General features: G+C 43.7%; 1 protein-coding gene across 4 annotated transcripts in view; it reads right to left on the reverse strand.

Moving 5' to 3' along the window:
- Positions 1–19,849, reverse strand: part of ddr1 (discoidin domain receptor tyrosine kinase 1) — a 67,675-nt gene that overhangs the window by 15,703 nt on the left and 32,123 nt on the right. For all 4 annotated transcript variants that reach the window (XM_014200988.3, XM_014200989.3, XM_014200987.3 and 1 more), the window contains exons 3-8: positions 14,576–14,678; positions 11,913–11,988; positions 11,514–11,666; positions 11,014–11,161; positions 9,070–9,172; positions 8,072–8,258 (exon numbers count right to left, since the gene is read on the reverse strand). In XM_014200988.3, coding sequence (XP_014056463.2) covers positions 8,072–8,258; positions 9,070–9,172; positions 11,014–11,161; positions 11,514–11,666; positions 11,913–11,988; positions 14,576–14,678 — 770 coding nt within the window. The remainder of the gene's footprint in view (positions 1–8,071; positions 8,259–9,069; positions 9,173–11,013; positions 11,162–11,513; positions 11,667–11,912; positions 11,989–14,575; positions 14,679–19,849) is intronic.

Consider the following 19,849-nt stretch of genomic DNA (forward strand, 5'->3'; position numbering starts at 1 on the left):
CTTTAGAAAGGGTTTCAGCCTTGTTTTTTGAAAAATGAGTTAGTCATTGTAGTTTTCAAGGTGGCTCTCATTTTGGACTGTAGTCTTGTGTAGTCTTTATCGAACAAAACCATTTGTTGTGTAGCTGGGACTGCAAACAGAGGAAGATCTTCAAAGGTAAGTGAATTATTATATCGCTATTTCTGACTTTTGTGACACCTCTGCTGGTTTGGAAAATGTTTTTAATGCTTTTGTATGCGGGGCACTGTCCTCAGATAATCGCATGGTTTGCTTTTGCCGTAAAGCCTTTTTGAAATCTGACAACGCGGTTGGATTAACAAGTGAAGCTTTTAAATGATGTAGTACACTTGTATGTTCATGAATGTTTAATATTACATTTTTTGTATTTTGAATTTCGCGCTCTGCAATTTCACCGGATGTTGTCGAGGTGGGTCACTAGCGCCCCACCTAGCCCAAAGAGGTTTTAACAAACTATAGTTTTGGCAAGTCGGTTAGGACATCTACTTTGTGCATGACACAAGTAAGTTTTCCAACAATTGTTTACAGACAGACACTATCACAATTCCAGTGGGTCAGAAGTTTACATACACTAAGTTGACTGTGCCTTTAAACAGCTTGGAAAATTCCAGAAAATGATGTAATGGCTTTAGAAGCTTCTGATAAGCTAATTGACATCATTTTAGTCAATTGGAGGTGTACCTGTGGATGTATTTCAAGGCCTACCTTCAAACGCAGTGCCTCTTTGCTTGACATCATGGGGAAATCAAAAGAAATCAGCAAAGACCTCAGAAAAAATTGTAGACGTCCACAAGTCTGGTTCATCCTTGGGAGCAATTTCCAAACGCCTGAAGGTACCACGTTCATCTGTACAAACAATAGTACGCAAGTATAAACACCATGGGACCACGCAGCCGTCATACCGCTCAGGAAGGAGATGCGTTCTGTCTCCTAGAGATAAACGTACTTCGGTGTGAAAAGTGCAAATCAATCCCAGAACAACAGCAAAGGACCTTGTGAAGATGCTGGAGGAAACAGGTACAAAAGTATCTATATCCACAGTAAAATGAGTCCTATATCGACATAACCTGAAAGGCCACTCAGCAAGGCAGAAGCCACTGCTCCAAAACCCGCCATAAAAAAGCCAGACTACGGTTTTCAACTGCACATGGGGACAAAGATCGTACTTTTGGAGAAATGTTCTCTGGTCTGATGAAACAAAAATAGAACTGTTTGGCCATAATGACCATCGTTATGTTTGGAGGAAAAAGGGGGAGGCTTGCAAGCCAAAGAACACCATCCCAACCGTGAAGCACGGGGGTGGCAACATCATGTTGTGGGGGTGCTTTGCTGCAGGAGGGACTGGTGCACTTCACAAAATAGATGGCATCATGAGGAGGAACATTATGTGGATATATTGAAGCAACATCTCAAGACATCAGTCAAGAAGTTAAAGCTTGGTCGCAAATGGGTCTTCCAAATGGACAATGACCCCAAGCATACTTCCAAAGTTGTGGCAAAATGGCTTATGGACAACAAAGTCAAGGTATTGGAGTGGCCATCACAAAGCTCTGACCGCAGTCCCATAGAACATTTGTGGGCGGAACTGAAAAAGCATGTGCGAGCAAGGAGGCCTACAAAACTCAGTCAGTTACACCAGCTCTGTCAGGAGGAATGGGCCAAAATTCCCCCAACTTATTGTGGGAAGCTTGTGGAAGGCTACCCGAAACATTTGACCCAAGTTAAACAATTTAAAGGCAATGCTGCCAAATACTAATTGAGTGTATGTAAACTTCTGACCCACTGGGAATGTGATTAAAGAAATAAAAGCTGAAATAAATAATTCTCTCCACTATTATTCTGACATTTCACATTCTTAAAATAAAGTGGTGATCCTAACTGACCTAAGACAGGGAATTTTTACAAGGATTGAATGTCAGGAATTGTGAAAAACTGAGTTTAAATGTATTTGGCTAAGGTGTATGTCACCTCATCTTGGTGAAACTACAAAGCACAGGGAGGAAGGTAAGCCATGGTCGGCTTCGATGCAGTGACGTGCAATTTTTTATTTTATTTTACCTTTATTTAACAAGGCATGTCAGTTAAGAACAAATTCTTATTTTCAATGACGGCCTAGGAACAGCAATAACATAGTCCGTGCTTTAACTATGCTCCAACTTCTTGTTACCTCGAATTAGTCCTTTTGGAAGTTTTTCTTGATAAGCCATTCTCATGATTTTTGTCATTGTTGTTGAGCACCCCTCCTTTCCTTTGTTTTCTGAAGTGTGAAGGCCCACCTGATCTTGATTTTAAAAATAGTAACACTAAAACCCTGCAGTTATAATGCATCATTAGCATTGTTATGACCATGTGCTACCTCTTTATAATAGGAACATCACATTACACTGAGGTACTTGGTGGAAAATAACAAAACTCTGCATAAAGAAATGGTCAATGTGCGAACTATCTTTTTAAGTTGGAGGGGGAGAGGGGGGCATTCAATTAAAACATGAAATTAAAAACATGATTTAAATCCTGTTGACTCTTGATTGCTTTGGCAACATTGTTGTGAATCGGCTATAAATGCAAATGAGTGAAAGTGGAAAGTGACAAAGTATGAGAGGGAAAAGAAGAGAAAGAAAAGAGGGGTGAGAATAAGAGGGGGAAAAGGAGAGGTTGATTGGTGGGCTGTAAAATGTATTTTCTCCAGAGGGACACGGCAGGAGAGAAAGTCTATAGACATAGATGGAACCTATCACTGCTGAGAGAGAGAGAGAGAGAGAGAGAGAGAGAGAGAGAGAGAGAGAGAGAGAGAGAGAGAGAGAGAGAGAGAGAGAGAGAGAGAGAGAGAGAGAGATTCAAGGGGGAAAGGTAGAGAATAGAATAGCCAGGGAGCGGGGAATACAGAGAGGAAAGGGAAAGAGGGATAGGGCATCTGGAGGGAAATAAAGGGTGAGAGAGAAATGTTTCCTTTAATGGGGAAGGAAGGGCTGGTATTAAGACTACTGACAGGTTAGTCATTAACCTGACACTTACTGTAGGGAAAACCTCTCTAACTAAAACCACATGTGGACCAGTATAATACAAACACACACACCCATATATGCACTCATGCACACTCCTGGAACACAACGCTGAGGTTAACATGTAACTGATTGTAATCTGGAGGGGGCCTAATAATTCAACAAAGCAAAGCCTGCTGGGTAATCTGATCTGCACAGGCCTGGCTAGAAAACATACATTATGTTCTTGTTATTTCGTGCTTAAGTGTTCCCGTTGCATTCTTCTAGAACATGTTTCTGCTCACTTACTTGAATGCACTTATTTCTGAGTTATATGAAAACATCCTACTAACTGACTGAAATGTTAATGAAAGAACATGGAACAAGGAACATATGACAAGTAGGTTAGAGGAGAACAGACCCTTATTAGGCCGTCATTGTAAATAATAATTTTGTTCTCAAATCGATTCACCTGGATAAATAAAAAAAGGTACAAAAGTATTTGCCACATTCTGATTTTCTCTATTTTTGCATATTTTTGATACTGAATAATCAGATCTTCAACCAAAACCTGATATTAGATAAAGGGAACCTGAGCTTACAAATATTAAAATAAGTACACATTTTGGTTAACAAAGTGACGCAACACCCAATTCCCCTGTGTGAAAAAGTAATTGCCCCCTTAACTTCACTAGGGTAGGGGGCAGCATTCGGGAATTTTGGATGAAAAGCATGCCCATAGTAAACTGCCTGCTACTCAGGCCCAGAAGCTAGGATATGCATATAATAGTAAACACTCTAAAGTTTCCAAAACTGTTAAAATAATGTCTGTGAGTATAACAGAACTGATATGGCAGGCAAAAACCCGAGGAAAATCCATCCAGGAAGTACTATTATTTTGAAAGGCTGTTTTTCCATTGAAAGCCTATCCACCATACAAAGACTTAGGACCCAGTTCACAATCTCTATGGCTTCTTCTACATGTGGCCAGTCTTTAGGCATTGTTTCAGGCTTTTACTCTGAAAAATGAGGGAGATACAGCACTTTCAATGAGTGGACAGTGGAAATTTCCAGACATGAGTCCAGCGCGTGATCGGGAGCGCGCCTTTCTTGTTTCTCCTTTTTCTATTGACGAAGCTTTTATCCGGTTTAAATATTATTGATAATTTATGACAAAAACAACCTGAGGATTGATTTTAAACATCGTTTGACATGTTTCTACAAACTTTTATTATACTTTTTTGATTTTGTGTCTGTCTGTTGTGACCGCGCTTTGTTCCAATGGATTGCTGAACAATACGCACCAACAAAACGGAGGTTTTTGGACATAAAGAGGGACATTATCGAACAAAACGAACATTTATTGTGAAACATGGAGTCTTCGGAGTGCAACCATATGAAGATCATCAAAGGTAAGTGATACATTTTATCTCTATTTCTGACTTATGTTACTCCTCTTCTTGGCTGCTAACTGTTTGTAATGATTTGTCTGCTGGGCGCTGTTCTCAGATAATCGCATGGTTTGCTTTCGCCGTAAAGCTTTTTTGAAATCTGACACAGCGGGTTGGATTAACAAAAAGTTTATCTTTAAGCTGGTGTATAATATTTTTATCTTTTATGTATGTTTATTATGAGAATTTCTGTTTTGTTGAGTTTCACGCTCTGCAATTTCACCGGATGTTGTTTGAGACAGTGGGTTATTGAACAAAACGCGCTAACAAAATGGAGGTTTTTGGATATAAATATGGACTTTATCGAACAAAACAAACATTTATTGAGTAAATGGGAGTCTTGTGAGTGCAAACATATGAAGATCAAAGGTAAGTGATTAATTTTATCACTATTTCTGACTTTTATCACTATTTCTGACTCCTCTACTTGGCTGGTTACTGTTTGTTATGATTTGTCTGCTGGGCGCTGTTCTCAGATAATCGCATGGTTTGCTTTCGCCGTAAAGCCTTTTTGAAATCTGACACCGTGGTTGGATTAACAAGAAGTTTATCTTTAACCCCATGTATAACACTTGTATGTTTCATGAATTTTCATAATGAGTATTTCTGTTTTTGAACTTGGCGCTCTGCAATTTCACTGGATGTTGGCCAGGTGGGACGCTAGCTCAATAACGGGTTGTGACACCTTTAACTGCAATGGCTGCAACTAAATGAGTCCATTCTCTCATACCGCTGTGGAGGATGTGACCCATCTCGTCCAAAAAGTTGACTCAAATTTGCCAAATAGCACCTGGATGATCATCAAGACTCTTGGAAGAATGTTATATGAACAATGAGTCAACAGTATAACTTCTTGGACGACATGGTTCCCATTATGGCTGGAGAAAACCAAACACTGCATTCCACAGTAAGAAACTCCTACCAACGGTCAAGCATGGTGATGGTTTGGGGATGCTTTGCTGCCTCAGGACCCGGATGATTGTCTTAATAGAAGGAACCATGAATTCTGCTCTGTATCAGAGAATTCTACAGGAGAATGTCAGACCATCCGTCTGAGTTGAAGCTGAAGCGCATCTGGGTCATGCAGCAAGAAAATTATCCAAAATACACAATCAATTCTACATGAAAATGGCTAAGACCTAACCCCAATTGAGTTGTTGTGGCAGGACATTAAAACGAGCAGTTCATGCTTGAAAACCCACAAATGTTACTGAGTTAAAGCCGTTCTGCATGGAAGAGTGTGACAAAATTCCTCCACAGCGACGTGAGAGACTGATCAACAACTACAGGAAGCGTTTGGTTGGAGTCATTGCAGTTAAAGGTGGCACAACCAGTTATTGAGCATAAAGGGTATTGGGTGTTATTTAATTTATTTTATAAACTAAGTTACGCAAGAATGTAATTGTTGTATTATTTGTTCACTCAGGTTCCCTTTATCTAATATTAGGCTTTGGTTGAAGATATGATAATTCAGTATCAAAAATATGTAAAAGTAGAGAAAATAAGAAAGAGAGAGAGAACAAGAACGAGAGAACAAGAGAACGAGAACTAGAGAGAACAAGAGAACGAGAACTAGAGAGAACAAGAGAACGAGAACTAGAGAGAACAAGAGAACGAGAACTAGAGAGAACAAGAGAACGAGAACTAGAGAGAACAAGAGAACGAGAGAGAACAAGAGAATGAGAGAGAGAACAAGCGAGAGAGAGAGAGAGAACAGGAGAGAACGAGAGAGAGAGAACGAGAGAGAGAGTGAGAACAAGAGAGAACAAGAGAGAAGAGAGAGAGCGAGCTAGGTAACGGAACACGTTCCTCTCCTGCGAGAGCGTCCTAGAACAAGGTTGGAGAACATATCTCCCTTTAGAGATCGCAGACTGTCAGGTTCATGTTCCTGCAGTTATTTATGTGAACTGTGTGCTATTCCCTTCAGGTGTATGTTTGCTGACATAAGACCAGGGAACGCATTGGAAAAAGACAGGGGAAAAAACTGCTTAAGCTCAGGAAAAACATCAGGAATACATCAGGAACAGGATTGAGGAAAGACTACAGGAGAAGTTATTGAAACGATCTATATAGAAAAACAAAAACACAGGAAAACGTGTCAGGAAAAACCTTTAGGAAAGTGATAGAAAGCTTTAGATAGCTTAGGTGCAGCATTCCAAGAGGACTGGGAAAACACTGGGATAGTTGAAGAATTCCCATCCTTAACGACATAGCATTGGGGAACTAATGAGTAACACTGAAAAGGTTGTATCTAGACTGGAAAGTCAAACTGGTCAATATTGTTTCTTTACTCATCTCTTTCATTCTTCCTGCTTGTTTTCTTTTATCTCATTCATTTTATTGTTTTAAATACACTTTCATTCAAGTTTTATTGGATTTAATAATATGTGTTTTTATAGTGGGCAAATCTCCAATCCCAGCCCTAACCAACATTCCAGACTGACTCCATTCCAGAAGAGAAAACAACAGGACATTAAACTGGGTTCATTCACATTAAACTGGGTTCCTTCACATTAAACTGGGTTCCTTCACATTAAACTGGGTTCATTCACATTAAACTGGGTTCCTTCACATTAAACTGGGTTCCTTCACATTAAACTGGGTTCATTCACATTAAACTGGGTTCCTTCACATTAAACTGGGTTCATTCACATTAAACTGGGTTCCTTCACATTAAACTGGGTTCACACATTAAACTGGGTTCCTTCACATTAAACTGGGTTCATTCACATTAAATAAACTGGGTTCATTCACATTAAACTGGGTTCATTCACATTAAACTGGGTTCCTTCACATTAAACTGGGTTCATTCACATTAAACTGGGTTCACACATTAAACTGGGTTCACACATTAAACTGGGTTCATTCACATTAAACTGGGTTCCTTCACATTAAACTGGGTTCATTCACATTAAACTGGGTTCCTTCACATTAAACTGGGTTCATTCACATTAAACTGGGTTCATTCACATTAAACTGGGTTCCTTCACATTAAACTGGGTTCCTTCACATTAAACTGGGTTCCTTCACATTAAACTGGGTTCCTTCACATTAAACTGGGTTCCTTCACATTAAACTGGGTTCCTTCACATTAAACTGGGTTCATTCACATTAAACTGGGTTCATTCACATTAAACTGGGTTCCTTCACATTAAACTGGGTTCCTTCACATTAAACTGGGTTCACACATTCCAAAATCTTCCAACATAACAACAACATTTCACCATAAAGAAACCATCAAACCACAACCACACATACAGCCAGTCATACAACCTAATGGCCCCTAGACTACAGACTACAGACAAACAATGATAAACGACAGGAAAATGACAAGCTAATATGATGGTGGGACTGAAAGGGTCATTTAAGACAATGTGTTACTGGTTAGTCACACATTGATAAAGAGATATAAAGTGATGTGACAACAATTATTATATTATTATGTGTTGTGTAATGTTGGTCAACATTATTGTATAATGGGTCATTTGAAGGTTTTATAGAGACGTATTGGACTGTGTGAGCCAAGGATTTTGGGGGGGATTTTTGGACTTAAAGACCAGACAGAGACACACGTAGACATAAGACACACACTAACACACACACACACACACACACACTTACCTGCATGGTGTGGAAGCTGCGTGTCTTTTCGAAGTGGAACTCGATGTCAACGCTGCCCTGCCCCAGAGCCTCTCTGCTCCAGCCCAGGTAGTCATACCCCGGCCACACCCTCAGCTCCTTGGTCTCTGTGAAGTCATCCCCTCCTAACACACCGTCAAACAGCTGGCCCAGGCCTCCGAACTGAACCCTAAACACATACATACAGTACACACACATTATTACACAGTTATACATATACTGTACACATGCCAAGGCATACACAGTCATACATTGTACACACACACACACACACACACACACACAACTCAGACCCCTGTGTCTCAGCTTTCACACACACACACACACACACACACACACACACACACACACACACACACACACACACACACACACACACACACACACACACACACACACACACACACACACACTGTATATAGGTCTGGGTTGCGTTAAAACCGTTAGCTCACCCGCTATGAAAACAGTTGTGCCCCATTAAAAAGGCATATGTGAATATAACCTCCCTACTTCTCCCCATCCCTGGACAATACAGTCTGGAAACAGAGTACAACTCCCTCAGCAAATAAAGTCTGACTCCAGATCATTTCATTCTTATTCGATTAGGTGGACATAGAAAATAAACATTGGGTAGAGGAGTTGTTTCGTGTGTGTGTGTATGACAGACTAAAGCCATTTGGCTGACTGCGGCTCACTAAGGCCCTGTTCACTACTAACAGATGGGATGAGTCCAGGAGCAGAGCAGCAACGGAGAGGGTCTGCAGATTTTGGAGGCCATGTTTCAGCTAGCTACTGGTTCCTTTATATATTCATCCATATTTTACCAGGTAGGTTGGCTGAGAATACATTCTCTTTTACAGCGACAACCTGAGGAAAAGTTGCATTTGTGTGGGACCCAACTAAAAGCCAACGGAGGATGAAGACCAATCTCAAGTAGCCAGCCAATACCCCCAGAGCTGAGAGAGGAGGAGGATGCTCACCCTGCCTCTATGCTGCCATCGTAGGTAGAATCGTTGAGGTACACAGGTGAGCCAGACAGGTGCATCACATGACCCACTGGAGCTGTGTACACCAACAGGCCATCTGAGAGAGAGAGAGAGACCGAGAGAGAGAGACCGAGTGAGTGAGTGAGTGAGTGAGTGAGTGAGTGAGTGAAAGAAAGAAAGAAAGAAAGAAAGAAAGAAAGAGGGAGAGAGGGAGGGAGAAGGGGGAGAGGAAGTATATAGAGAGAGAATGCATTAATAATGTACACTTTAATAAGATACAACATACATCAGATTTACCATGGCCTGGTCAGCTACACATTAACTACATACGCTGGTTAAGCCTGGGTTCAGGTGGTGAGAAACACACAGGCAGAGCAGATCTCTCCAGACCAGAGCAGCTCTATAGAACATTAGTCAGTGAAACAGACTCTCTCTCCCCCCAGCCAGCATGTATGGCTAATCAGCATGTTCTCCTAGCACAGGCCTGAAGTCACTCACTGTAACTAGCACCTTCACCTTCAGAGCTCACATCCATAATAAATAGCTTTTACAGAGGGAGAGAGTGTGTGCGTGTGTTTGTGTGCGTGTGTGTACATGTGTGTGGGGGACATGGGCTCAGTCCCATTGGGGTCTTGCACAATAAACAAACCACATAGCATACCCGTTCCCCGCCACAATGTAAAACGTGACGATGGGACAGGAATGTGTGCTGAGAAATGTGTCTGCCATTTCTGTGAATCTGCATGTTATAGTGTTAGTGGTTACAGAGACAGAACCCTCTCTAACAGACAATCATGATTCCAGGAAGATAGTCAATCTATCCCCAGAGAGACACACAGAGGTTGAGTCTTAAATGACACCCTATTCTCTATACAGTGCACTACTTTTGACCAGAGCCCTGTTCAGGGAATAGCTAGTGGCATTTGGGATGCATCCAGATGCAGCGACCCCAGGCATTAAGGCTCAGCACTAGGCTTGATTTACAGCCAATAAGCCAACCATTGTGTGAAGGGAGGACAGAGAGGAGAGAGGAGGAGACGTGACCCTCCCATAAACACAGTGTAATGCACTGGTGCTCTGTGAGCATGGAACATACCATCTATCATCCTCTGTGCTGTAGTGTCACTTATCTGTGGTAAAACTGGATGGTTTTTATCTCAGGCCAAACCAGACAGTAAATTAAAAGTCATGGTGAGTGAATCCTATTACCCTATCTGCAGAAATACGTGCTTATTTGAAGACACATAATCAGCCTTATTTCTCAAATCCTGTTTGCTGGACATTTCTCAAATCCAGAAAAAAGACTGTAAATTCAAGGCGACACACACACGCACACGCACAGGAATTATATCTAAGGATGGTGAAGTCGTTGGCCATCCCCCTAAGTGTCTGTAGTGCAGCCAGCAGAGATATGAGTAGACAGTGTGATGTCCACTGTGCTGTGATCTTCCAAAGGACTTCTTTTCAATGTCTGTCTGTATCCACTTTACACTCTTAGAAAAAAAGAACCAAAAGGGGTTCTATGCTTGCTTCATATATGCCCCCCCCCCCTAAAGGTTCTATAAGGGTTCTATGTGGAACCAATTTTGGTTCAATGAAGAAGAACCCCTGGGGTTCTGATCAAAGAACCCTATAAAAGGGTTCTACAGTGTATAGTGCCGTATATGAAACAAGCAATAGAGCCCTTTTTGGTTCTATCCAGAACCTTTTTTCTAAGAGCGTATTAATTCATCTGCTCTCGACCCACACCCACACAGAACCCATCCACACATATTTCCCAACTATCAGACAGACAGACAGACAGACAGACAGACAGACAGACAGACAGACAGACAGACAGACAGACAGACAGACAGACAGACAGACAGACAGACAGACAGACAGACAGACAGACAGACAGACAGACAGACAGACAGACAGACACTCAGTGTGACTCACCGTTCCACAGACAGCCATAGAGCTCCACTCGTAGACAGACGCTCATGACCCGGTCTGCCAGGGGGTAGAAGCGGACATAACGGGCAACAATGGGTGGACCCAGGTCCTTCAGAACCACATCATAGGTGTTCTCATTCCCAGACACCACCTGGGGGGTGAGGGGGGAGGAGGGAGACGGGAGACAGCCAAGAGTAGCATGGAGACCCATTGAATAACCATGAATAGAAGCATTTAGATGTGACCCATTGAATAACCATGAATCTAAGCATTTAGATGTGAAAAAGCAACATGGACATAATGGAATATAGAAATGATAGTGAATGAATGATACATAAAAGGGCTTTAGGAAACTAGTGAGATTCAAGGATGTTGTGAGTGGGTGGCTGAATAAAAGGTTTGTATAAGACAGAAATAATGGAATGAGTCAGAAAAGCAGAGCCAAGGGGAGAGAGATACATTAGATAGATAACACACACACACACACACACACTTCTCTTTACCTCCTGCCCCCAGCGGTCCTTCCAGGTGATCCAGGTGCGTCCGTCTCGGGAGTAACGAAGCCGGTAGCTGCGGGCAAACTCCTGGCCGTGCCCGTCGGCATGGCGACCCTGGGTACCCACCAGAGCCAGGAAGTGCAGCGAGCGCAGGTCCACCTGGAAGAGAGAGAACAAGACGTCTCTAGTCACTGATCTAAGGTCAGTTGTAATGTAGTGCTCTGACCCTCAGCCCACCCTGACCCTCTAACTCCAACACAGGGAAACTAAGGAACTTCTACCTTGATTCAATTAAACACAAGCTATAACCCAATAAAATGTGAGTATTGGCAGGATGAATGCACCTCTAGCCAATGGAAACAGTGAATCCTTCACATACAGTATGTGTTGTAGCCCATGTCTGACCTGGAGGTACTCTGAAGCACTGGGGAACACTGCTCCTGCAGGACACCATGCACCGTCTCCCTCTCCTGTACTCAACCTGGGGGGGGGAAGAGTTATTGAATTATACATTTATGGATTCCATAACGAGATCATTCTGGATAGAATATAACTTTATCATCCAAACTATCCCAACCACAAATAATTCTTACAGAGACCACAATATCCATCACCAGAAACAAACCACAATACAACCACTTAGTCGCTGGCATTAGGATCAATTCACACTGAGAACTGGTCCTCATGAAGCAAACCAAACCTGGACCATATAAAGACCAGCCCGAACACCAAGACACAGTTCTTCCTGTCAACATTGTTGAATCGAATGCCAATAAAGTTATACTACAGTTGATGGCGATCCCACTGAGGTCAACCTACCATTCAGAACACTAGGTCATTGACACTGATGGAGGGAGGGAAGGTGGGATAGAGGGAGGCCAGGCCTCACTGCATCATACAGTAGATCAGATACGAGGGAGGGATGGATAGATGAAGAAAGGGAGAGAGAGACAAACCAGGCCTCTCCATCCTACATCATCCAAAATGATTAATATGACAGATCACTGCCGTGCAAAAGGAGACAAACTGTCCAAGTCCTCAATCCCCCCTCTATTCCCCCCTCCATCACTCTATTCCCTCTCTCTCACTCTCAGACCAGCCCTCTATCGCCCCTCTAATCCCCCCCTCTATTCCCTCTCTCTTTCTCACTCTCAGACCAGCCAAGTCCTCTATTTCCCCCCATCCCCCCTTCATCACTCTCTATTCCCTCTCTCTCTTTCTCACTCTCAGACCAGCCAAGTCCTCTATTTCCCCCCATCCCCCCTTCATCACTCTCTATTCCCTCTCTCTCTTTCTCACTCTCAGACCAGCCAAGTCCTCTATTTCCCCCTATCCCCCTTCATCACTCTATTCCCTCTCTCTCTTTCTCACTCTCAGACCAGCCAAGTCCTCTATTTCCCCCTATCCCCCTTCATCACTCTATTCCCTCTCTCTCTTTCTCACTCTCAGACCAGCCAAGTCCTCTATTTCCCCCTATCCCCCTTCATCACTCTATTCCCTCTCTCTCTTTCTCACTCTCAGACCAGCCAAGTCCTCTATTTCCCCCTATCACCCCTTCATCACTCTCTATTCCCTCTCTCTCTTTCTCACTCTCAGACCAGCCAAGTCCTCTATTTCCCCCTATCCCCCCTTCATCACTCTATTCCCTCTCTCTCTTTCTCACTCTCAGACCAGCCAAGTCCTCTATTTCCCCCTATCCCCCCTTCATCACTCTCTATTCCCTCTCTCTCTTTCTCACTCTCAGACCAGCCAAGTCCTCTATTTCCCCCTATCCCCCTTCATCACTCTATTCCCTCTCTCTCTTTCTCACTCTCAGACCAGCCAAGTACTCTATCCCTTCCTCCTTCTCTCTAAATTCCCTTCCTCCCTCTCTCCTCCCCCTCTCCTCCCTCTCTCCTTCCCTCCATCTAACATGCTGTCATCCAGCTGCTTTGGGACAATATCAATGAGCACCTCCCTAAGATCACACACCAGGCTTCCTCCCTCCCTCGTTCCATCCCTCTTTCAATCTCCCCCTCCTCCCTCCATCACAGTGGCGCCCATTTTCCCTACTTCTCTCTCCTCTCTCTCTCCCCGATCCCTCCCTCTCGCTCTCTCTATTCCCCTCTCTCTCTCCCCTTTCCCCCCGTCTGTCGCGCGTCTGTCTGTCGTCTGTCTGTCTGTCTGTCTGTCTGTCTGTCTGTCTGTCTGTCTGTCTGTCTGTCTGTCTGTCTGTCTGTCTGTCTGTCTGTCTGTCTGTCTGTCTGTCTGTCTGTCTGTCTGTCTGTCTGTCTGTCTGTCTGTCTGTCTGTCTGTGGTGTCTCTTTAAGGGGTTGGGGCTGATCACCTCCACATGGACTGACAGTCAGCCAGCAGACCCATCCCAGACACGGCAGGCTAAGAGAGACATGGAAACTGAGTCCACACACACACACACACACACACACACACACACACACACACACACACACACACACACACACACACACACACACTCACTCACACACTCACACACTCACACACACACTCACACACTCACACACTCACACACACACTCACTCTGTGGATGTCTAGTAATAGACCATGTCAATCTGCCTTGTTTAACAGATAGGCTGGTAATGTAATATCATGACCTAATGTGCTATAAAGAGACATGCTGGCCACAGCCTTGTATTGTAATCTGATAGTCTTCTCCTGTGTGATTTAAACATGGTGACAACAGATGACAGACATAGTCAACGGTAGAGAGATACAGACCCAGAACCAGACATGAATAGAGATAATATAATTGCACACACACACAGGCACACACACAGGCACTCACACACAGGCACTCACACACATGCAAAAACATTTTGAATACTCTATTTGCACTCTCCACAGTCAAGCATTGAGGTACAAAGGACCCAAATATGTCATAGGTCACAGAGTCTTAGAATGATGTAAACCAGAAAGATTTCTCCTCCACAGAGATCAGCTAATATAACAGCTGACACAGAGCTATACAGGCCAGCTGCTGGGCTGTTTGCCCTTTGGAAGGTATGCAATAATACACACAAACACACACACACACACACCGACATATGTACCTGCCGTGTTTGGCCTCAGTAGAGTCTGACCAGGCGCTGGAGGCTGTGATGTCAGAGTCAGGGATGGTGCCGTCCTCCATCCCCAGGGCATAACGACACTGAGCTGCATGGATGTGGCCGTGCGTGTGTATGTGTGTTCGTGTTTGTGTGTGTGTGAGAAAGGGAGACATAGACAGGGGGGGGGGGGGGGGGGGGGGACAAGAATGAGATAGAGACTACATAATAGAATTCATCATGCCTGTCATACAGAGACTAGAGGACAGAATAGAGCATTCTACTATCGTACATTCTACTATCATACATCAGGAGTAACATGATAGCTATATGTACAGATGTAGGATCTTCATTTGACCAGTTTCTCACAGAAGGAAAATAATCCTGCAGCAACAGGAAATATGAATTAGTACGTGGATTATAATTAATATTTTTCCTTCTCTATCTTTCCTATCTACATGGCACCCTACTCCAAGCTTCTGGTCAAAAGCCATGCATTCTATAGGGAATAGGGTGCCATTTGGGACACATCCTCAGACTGCGTAGTGGAGCTCATCCAATAATGTCCTTGTCACCTCTTATTTCTCTTCTAGTCACTCAGGAAGAAACAAGTGCAGTCAATGTTAATGAATCATCTAATAGGATGAATATTGAAGAATAGGAGCTGCCAAGGTCATTACAAACAGATATCCTTCTATTAGCTTATAACACTGAAGAGGCATCATTCTCCATTTGTTTTAACTTTAACAGGCAGATGAGGTGAGCTGAGCACAGGGCTAAAAAGAGGAGGAGAAAGAAGAGGAGAAGGTGGAAGTGGAGTGAAAGAGGGGAAGAGGAGGACATAGGGCAGACAGTTAACAGATGAAATGGACAGCTCTGCTCTGCCCGGTTCAAATATCAGCCCAGACAACAGTCCCACAGGCATATATCAACCAGGCACTATCCAATGACTTAGCTATCTGCCATGACTTCACTGCAGGGCCAGACATGACCAAATGGAGGGCAGAGAACCAGTCACAGTGAGTGGTGGTGGTGGTGGGCCAGATGATATGAAAGGAAGGGGGTGTGGGGGAGACAGGATGGTGCTACTAACTGGGGTGGGGGAGGGGTGGTGATGGAAAATGAGAGGGGATAATGGGGTTGTGCTAGTGGGGGGGAAATCGAACTCAGTTATTGTTATTGATACGGAGGCTTTGCTTTGGGTGGATAATTGATGCTGTCAGTGATATGGAGGTGGGGGGATAACTGATGCTGTCATTGATATGGGGGCGTGGATAACTGATGCTGTCATTGATATGGGGGCGCGGATAACTGATGCTGTCAGTAATATTGGGGCGTGGATAACTGATGCTGTCAGTGATATGGGGGCGTGGATAACTGATGCTGTCAGTGATATGGGGGCGTGGATAACTGATGCTGTCAGTGATATGGGGGCGTGGATAACTGATGATGTTAATGATATGAGGGCGTGGGGGTGGATAATGATGCTCTCAGTGATATGGGGGCGTGGGGGGATAATGATGATGTCAGTGATATGAGGGCGTGGGGGGGTGATAATGATGCTGTCAGTGATATGGAGGTGGGGGGGGATAATGATGATGTCAGTGATATGAGGATGTGGGGGGTGATAATGATGCTGTCAGTGATATGAGGGCGTGGGGGGTGATAATGATGCTGTCAGTGATATGAGGGCATGGGGGCTGATACTGATGCTGTCAGTGATATGGAGGTGGGGGATAACTGATGCTGTCAGTGATATGGGGGCGTGGATAACTGATGCTGTCAGTAATATTGGGGTGTGGATAACTGATGCTGTCATTGATATGGGGGCGTGGATAACTGATGCAGTCAGTGATATGGGGTGTGGATAACTGATGCTGTCATTGATATGGGGCGTGGATAACTGATGCTGTCATTGATATGGGGTGTGGATAACTGATGCTGTCATTGATATGGGGGCATGGATAACTGATGCTGTCAGTGATATGGGGGGGTGATAATGATGCTGTCAGTGATATGTGGGCGTGGATAACTGATGCTGTCAGTGATATGGGGGGCGTGGATAACTGATGCTGTCAGTAATATTGGGGCGTGGATAACTGATGATGTTAATGATATGAGGGTGTAGGGGTGGATAATGATGCTCTCAGTGATATGGGGGCGTGGGGGGATAATGATGCTGCCAGTGATATGAGGTCATGGATAATGATGATGTCAGTGATATGAGGGCATGGGGGGGTGATAATGATGCTGTCAGTGATATGAGGGTGTGGGGGGTATTAATGATGCTGTCAGTGATATGAGGGTGTGGGGGTGTGGATAATGATGCTGTCAGTGATATGAGGGAGTGGGGGGGTGGATAATGATGCTGTCAGTGATATGAGGGCGTGGGGGGTGATAATGATGCGGCCAGGGATATGAGGGCGTGGGGGGTGATAATGATGCTGTCAGTGATATGAGGGCGTGGGGGGTGATAATGATGCTGTCAGTGATATGAGGGCGTGGGGGGTGATAATGATGCTGTCAGTGATATGAGGGCGTGGGGGGTGATAATGATGCTGTCAGTGATATGAGGGTGTGGGGGGTGATAATGATGCTGTCAGTGATATGAGGGCGTGGGGGGTGATAATGATGCTGTCAGTGATATGAGGGCGTGGGGGGTGATAATGATGCTGTCAGTGATATGAGGGTGTGGGGGGTGATAATGATGCTGTCAGTGATATGAGGGCGTGGGGGGTGATAATGATGCTGTCAGTGATATGAGGGTGTGGGGGGGTGATAAGGGGGAAGTTCTAACTTAGTTGCTGTCAGTGAGTCAGTGGATAGGAATGTGGGGTTGGAAGATAAACCCTCTGCCCCCCCCCCCCCCCCCCCCCCCCCCCCACACACACACACACACACACACACACACACACACACACACACACACACACACACACACACACACACACACACACACACACACACACACACACACACACACACACAGGCCTGTTTCATTACTTCATTACCAAGCTGCCAATAAAACTCTCTCTCTCCAGGCCTCTCCATCTCTCTTTTACTCCTCTCTCTGTCACTGCCCTCTCTGTCTCTATTGACTTTCTTCCAACGCTCCATCTCTCTTTCTCCCCCTTTCACACACATGGTGGGTGTTTCCCTTCTTTTATTCACTCTTCATATCAGTTCATTATCCCGGTACTAATGTGCTATTTCCTCCTATAAAAGACTTGTTGTTGCATCACCGCAGCAACGGTGTGGAAATAATAACCATATGGATCAAATCAGATGACACAACTGTGCGTGTATGTGTGTGAGACAGATAATTCATTGTCTGCTGATACCCTGGAGGTGACAGAAAACGGCAGCTCTGGTTTCACCATGTGGAGTTTAATTTTCTCTACTCTCTCTCTATCCCTCTCCTCCCCTCCCTCCTTCCTTCCCTCTCTCTCTTTGTATGATTGACAGGTTGATGAGCAGCCTGTACATTAGTGAGGTTGAATACCCAAGGCTCTATCTCCCTGCTACCATCTCTCTCCTGTTACACATGGCTGCCTAGGAGACATGGACCTGAAACAGGATCGGCTGCTGATAGCTGATGGACAGACTTAAGGCACACATCCAAGAATGTGAGGAGAATGTAGACATGAGAGGGGCAGAGAGGGTGAGGGGTGGAGGAGGAGGATAAGGCAATAGGTGAGGCCGAGATGGAATTGTCTGACATTTCTGAGGGGGTGCCTGTGAGATCTTGAATGGAAGGTAAAACACATCTGTTCTGATTATAGTTTTTTCCCTTGTTGTGACTCAAATTGTATTAAACCTGGCCGATTGGTCAACGATCATCAATCTCTAGTCCGTCTACTATCTACCTTGGCTTTAACCTCACTAGGGTAGGGGGCAGCAATCGGAATTTTGGATGAAAAGCGTGCCCAAAGTAAACTGCCTGCTACTCAGGTCCAGAAGCTAGGATATGCATATAATTGGTAGATTTTGATAGGAAACACTCTAAAGTTTCCAAAACTGTTAAAATAATGTCTGTGAGTATAACAGAACTGATATGGCACGCAAAAACCTGAGGAACATCCATCCAAGAAGTGCCTTTATTTTGAAATGCCTTTTTTTCCATTGAAAACCTATCCACAATACAAAGACTTATGACGCAGTTCACAATCTCTATGCCTTCCACAACATGTGGCCAATCTTTGGGCATTGTTTCAGGCTTTTACTCTGAAAAATGAGGGAGAAACAGGACTTTCAATGAGTGGACAGTGGAAATTTCCAGACATGAAGCCGGCGCGTGACTGGGAGTGGGCCTTTCTTGTTTCTCCTTTTCTATTGACGAAGATATTGTCCGGTTGAAATATGATCGATTATTTATGACAAAAACAACTTGAGGATTGATTATAAACATCGTTTGACATGTTTCTACGAACCTTTATGGTACTTTTTAGATTTTTCGTCTGTCTTTTGTGACAGCGCTTTGTTCCAATGGATTGCTGAACAATACGCACCAACAAAACGGAGGTTTTTGGACATAAAGAGGGACATTATCAAACAAAACAAACATTTATTGTGTAACATGGAGTCTTCGGAGTGCAACCATATGAAGATCATCAAAGGTAAGGGATAAATGTTATCGCTATTTCTGACTTTTGTTACTCCTCTTCTTGGCTGCTAACTGTTTGTAATGATTTGTCTGCTGGGCGCTGTTCTCAGATAATCGCATGGTTTGCTTTCGCCGTAAAGCCTTTTTGAAATCTGACACAGCGGTTGGACTAACAACAAGTTTATCTTTAAGCTGGTGTATAATATTTTTATCTTTTATGTATGTTTATTATGAGAATTTCTGTTTTGTTGAGTTTCACGCTTTGCAATTTCACCGGATGTTGTTTGAGACAGTGGATTACTGAACAAAACGTGCTAACAAAACTGAGGTTTTTGGATATAAAGAGGGACTTGATCGAACAAAACAAACATTTATTGGGTAACTGGGAGTTTTGTGAATGTAACCATATGAAGATCATCAAAGGTAAGTGATTAATTTTATCACTATTTATGACTTTTGTTACTCGTCTACTTGGCTGGTTACTGTTTGTAATGATTTGTCTGCTGGGCGCTGTTCTCAGATAATCGCATGGTTTGCTTTCGCCGTAAAGCCTTTTTGAATCTGACACTGTGGTTGGATTAACAAGAAGTTAATATTTAAACCGATGTATAACACTTGTATGTTTCATGAATTTTCATAATGAGTATTTTTGTTTTTGAATTTGGCGCTCTGCAATT

This window comes from Salmo salar, chromosome 05, assembly GCF_965601325.2.
Source record: "Salmo salar chromosome 05, fSalSal1, whole genome shotgun sequence".
In the NCBI taxonomy this organism is placed as follows: Eukaryota; Metazoa; Chordata; class Actinopteri; order Salmoniformes; family Salmonidae; genus Salmo; species Salmo salar.